Raw genomic sequence first — 5,108 nt, 5'->3', positions numbered from 1 at the left:
TGCCCCCCCCCCCCCTCCGTGCCCGTTATCAATTGTTTAATTTAATTTTTCGGTCTGTCAAAAATAGCTTCCGTTGGCGTGTTGGCTGATGTAGAAAAAGTCCGAATTCAGTTCTTCCTAGTGTTTTGGGCACTGTCCCTTTAAATACCTAACATCATTGATTCGTCATGATATAGTTACTTATTCTTGTTTTCATATGCATTTTCATCCAGAAATATATTCCAGGGGAGAAACATTGCATGGCGGGTTTTCTGCACATTTAGGGAATGCTTCATTTATCAATCAGTTTTATTCAAGATTTAATTTTTTTTGAAATAATTTTATATAATTTGTTTTGATTTAAAATCATGTACGTTAGATTTGCTTGAATTCAATTCAACATTTTCGAAACTATTAAAATTTATTGAATGAAAAATGATTCCAGTTGACACGGTAACAACAATGGCTTTAATGACGAATGAAGGTGAGTTCAGAAAAATATTTTTTCAAATTATTTAAAGTCATTTCATAATTTAAACCAAGTAATATATAGACCAGGAACCGCCATATCTGATGCGTCAATTCTGTGTACTGCAGTGGGAGGAGATCAAAACAAAGAATTCAGGGGCAACACATCATTTTTGAGGGAAAAGGGCCTAAGGGGTGGAATAAGAATATATTCCTATTGTATTTTCCATATTGACCAGAAAGCCAAAAATCATAAGTATTCGCTCTAACTTGAAATATTAACTTGTTTTTTTTTGTTGGACTGTAATATCACATCAGAGCTTTAGTCCTTTCCCTTCAACTTCTGTTGGGGCACTGGGTTTGTTTACATTCCTCCCACAGTGTACAGTACACAATTTGCGTATATCTGAGTTGGGCATTCCTGTATATAGTTCCGTGATTTAAACTATACATTGCGTAATTGTAAACATATAATCAGATCAGGTCGCTGCGTTACTAATGATCGGGAATTACAATTTTTATCCTCCGACAAAGGTTCTGTATAGACTTGATTTCTAGAGACATTCTACTTATTGAAAGACAAGTCTGATTCACAACGGTGCAAATCAAACTTTTGTATGAACCAAAATAATTATGGAGTTATCTAAAATCTATTTTTTTTATCTACGGTTTCTCTAGAAAAGTTATTTTTACATTTATGCTGCTGAGAAAGAAATTATGAGAATTCAGAAAAATAACGACGAAAACTTCATAATCGTTATCACTCAGGCAGAGGTTTAAAAGGTACCGTTGTGAATCTGGCATATTTATTTTTAAACTTAAAATTACGTCTACTGTTCCTTAAAGAACTTGTTTTTATAAATATATTTGTTGATTTCTTTAAAACTTAATTGGTTAAGGTGGACTTCCAGGAGTATCTGTAGATATGAGTTTAAGCTATCTCAAGGAACAGTGATGTTATAAATATTAGACTTACAGAATTCCTCATCTGTGTTGTAACAACTTTTAAAAATAGAAAATAATTTGAATTTTTTCACACTTTTCTGCTATCTCAGCTATCTTAAGCTTTCTCAAGCTATCTTAAGCTTTCTCAAGCTATCTTAAGCTATCTCAAGATATCTTAAGCTATCTCAAGCTCTCTTCAGCTATCTTAAGGAACAGCAACAGGAACAGTATTAGACTTCCAGAATTCCTTCTGTGTCTTGTAACAGCTTTTAGAAATAGAAACAATTGTAATTTATTATTTTGCAGATTTTTTCTGCTTTCATTGATAGATTTTCAAACTTAAGAAGTAATATTTTTTAAGACGACATTTTAAATTTGACAAGCCGTGTCCTGATATTTTGTATTTGTAGTACGTGACTGTTCACGGTTTAAGCTCAATTTTTGTCAAGTATTAAAAATTAAAGCTGTTGCAGGTTAATCATATTTTTATCAATTGATTTTTAAAATAATTTATAAGTTATATATATATATATATATTATATCATTTTTTCTTCTTCCTGTTTCCATCTGTTTGTACTTACCTATTTTATAACTTTTTTCCATATCCCAATTTTAATTATCGATATCATTGATTCTCAGGCGGCTAAAATCGGCGAGGAAATATTTATCGAGGCGAGAACATTGAAGAAAGGGCGAACCCTGGCCTTCCTGGAATGTGAAATAAAAAATAAAAATGGCGACCTTCTGGTCAAGGGTTCTCACACTAAATTTATAGGAAAATCATCATTATTTTTTAAACTATTATTATTGATATTTTAAGTGCTTTTCCATTTCATTTTGATGCGGATCCGGATCCGCATCCTGGATTCGCATTGGGATAAAATGGATCCGGATCCAGGTCATGAAGATTTATTTAAGGTTTACTGATTTTTTTTAACAAAAGAATATATATTGGATTATAGAGGACGTGAGTCAGACTCTAATAAAACGCATAAATAACTTCCAGTATATATATTTCTTATAACTTATTACTAGAGGGTTCAGAGCTAGTAGATCAAGGTTTGAGAGCAAAATATATTTTTGCAGTTGGTTGATATTTTGCTTAATATTACAGAATGTTTGAAGGTACCCAGTATCCTGTACCTTTGAGAGCAAAATATATTTTTGCAGTTGGTTGATATTTTGCTTAATATTACAGAATGTTTGAAGGAAAATGGAACGGGGACTATGTTTTACAACTTTTTTACAACTTACTATTGTTACTCCCATCTGTTTTCTAAGTTTAATGATGATTAATTATTTTAGGTTCATAATTAAGCGTTGGACCTTAGCCTGGGTTATTCAAATAATAATTTTCTAGTCGTAATTTCAAGTGATCCTCCATTTAAAGAGGTCCATGCTCGATTCACAATGATACCCATTCAACAATTGAGAAGATATCCTGGTTTTTTTTAGCTTGAAAAGCGTTTATTTCTCACAATGTCCTTCATTGTTTCTGTATGAAGAAATTCGTGAGTCCTATTCTCGGATATCTTATTCATTCTATATTTTAAAGGTACCGTTGTGAATTGGAGGGTTACTTGACATTACTTCATTTAATCTACTATGGTAAACGTTGATGCTGATTTATATTTTAGTCGAATTTTTTTATGACTTCCGTCTTGCAATAATGCAATTGACAACTTTCTTAAATACCGATCGTAGATAACAAACGTTAATTCATTTTGAACGGTTTTTTTTCGATTAAAAAAATCGGGTTAGTCTTCCTTGACAGTGGTTAAAAATTATGTAAGCGTAATTTTTATTGACCCTTCATGCAAAGATGGCAATCTTGAAATCTTAATCTGATTAAAGATGTGGAAGATACCATTGTGTTTCTGACCCACAAATTTTTTTTTGTGAAATTCTCTATTGTTAGTTATAAAAATAAAATTTAGAAGTTATTTTTGCAAACCGCAAAAAAATAATCAGTTTAAATAAAGAAAAAACATGGATATCTAATTCAAACTTTATCAGAAAAAGCTGTCAAGAGTACCGTTGTAAATCAGGCATTGTTGAAATAAAGCTTACAGTACCTTTAAATTATACATTTTATGTAAACTTGTCATTTATAGTCTATTTTTGCAGAGAGAATGAGAGTTGAGTGAATAGATAAATCAATTAAGAACAGGTAAAAAAATATTGATTTTTTGGACATTTTTTACGTTAGGTTAGTTTTTTCACAATTTAATGCTCAAGGTAGAGTTTTTAAATTGCGATTAATTGAACTATTTCTTGGGTTTTTTTAATTAGGGAAAGGGTGCAGGGATGCCATGAGCCCCGCAAAATATAGAATAGATATTATCAGGGTGGCCAAAATGTACGGATTGTACGGATTGTTGTTTTTCGAAAATTGTACGGATTGTACGGATTTCTTCTGAAAATGTACGGATTTTTGTACGGATGTGTTCAAAAAAGTTTTGGCCACCCTGTATTATAGAAGTAAATAAACAAATTTTAGAAAAAATATTTAATATTTTTATAGTTTTGCTATATTTTTTTTATTCAAGAAAACACTACATAACTATAAATGTTTTTTATTACTTCTATTTTAACGTTTAGAGGTAGCGCAAGGTCATTTTAAATACTCATCCTCCAGTACGGAGGCTTGAAGACCATTTTGCGGGGCTCATGACGGCCTTGCACCCCCTCCCTCATTAAATCCCACCAATGCACTAGTTCCTCCCAGAATATACAAGGCATTCTAATATATGAACCTTCGTGAAGGGAATGCCAAAAAATATATCATTTTTTTATTTAATAAATTTTAATATATTTTTAGCGCGTGATTACAAATTTCACAGTAATTTAGTTCTGTAACTATCAATATTGGTTTAAACCAAAATTAAAACTTGAAGTACCCCGCATTTTTTATATTGTATAGTCATTAGTCATTGCGAATTATTCTCAATAGAATTAACAATACCTATAAACTATGAAATATTAATAATGATAATAATAATAATAAGGTTTTGTTGCAATAACTAAGTTTTGATCATTTAATTTTTATTTTCTGATATTTGTTTTGTTGATTGATAAGTAATTCTTTGGAAATATGTTAACAAAATTTAACCCTTCTCGGGGGGAGGGGGGGGGATCCCCATCCTCTCAAAACTATATTTTTTCACAATTTAGCGAATTAAAGCTTTACTAAATTCTTAATATCTGGAGAATATAAAGATTGCGCAAGAGAGGGGGTGAGGTAAAAATTATCCATAAAGAATATTCCTTTGTGTAAATTCCTCTCCGCCCCTGTTTTAAATAATTAAAAATAAATAAAAAAATGCTTAAAAACATGGCTTTCTTTCCCACTAATCGTTCCCATTTTATTAAATGAATTCAAAAATTGCAAAATACGCGTTAAGTTTGTATTTGCAAATTAGAATTACTACACTAGAAACCTTTTCTTAAAGTTTGCAAAACCTGTTGCAAAAAAAGAATTTTCTCTTTTGGTAAAGAGAATTTCTAGAATATGCAATGTCGCTTGCCCCCCTCCTCCCCTTTCCGGTCCCACCAATCGAAACCCAGTGTTTACGTCACGTGACAGCCCAAGTCCAAGGTCAAAGTAGACATTGCGCACACGTGACTGGATAGGCAGACTGCCTGGGTTGTCTATCTATCTATCTGCCTATACTATTCTCTGCTGCCTGCCTAGCTACAACACTATTGTATATTCT

The 5,108-nt window shown here is 31.7% G+C and overlaps 1 protein-coding gene across 1 annotated transcript in view; it reads left to right on the top strand.

The window, feature by feature from the left end:
* Positions 1–3,305, top strand: part of LOC111715776 (acyl-coenzyme A thioesterase 13) — a 4,910-nt gene extending 1,605 nt beyond the window's left edge. Inside the window, exons 4-8 of the mRNA XM_023491143.1 lie at positions 226–263; positions 425–463; positions 1,347–1,393; positions 2,032–2,167; positions 2,698–3,305. Coding sequence (XP_023346911.1) covers positions 226–263; positions 425–463; positions 1,347–1,393; positions 2,032–2,167; positions 2,698–2,705 — 268 coding nt within the window. The 3' untranslated portion in view covers positions 2,706–3,305. The remainder of the gene's footprint in view (positions 1–225; positions 264–424; positions 464–1,346; positions 1,394–2,031; positions 2,168–2,697) is intronic.
* The last annotated feature ends 1,803 nt before the right edge of the window (positions 3,306–5,108 follow it).

This window comes from Eurytemora carolleeae, unplaced genomic scaffold, assembly GCF_000591075.1.
Source record: "Eurytemora carolleeae unplaced genomic scaffold, Eaff_2.0 scaffold1220, whole genome shotgun sequence".
In the NCBI taxonomy this organism is placed as follows: Eukaryota; Metazoa; Arthropoda; class Copepoda; order Calanoida; family Temoridae; genus Eurytemora; species Eurytemora carolleeae.
This window is presented reverse-complemented; position numbering and strand designations above follow the sequence as displayed.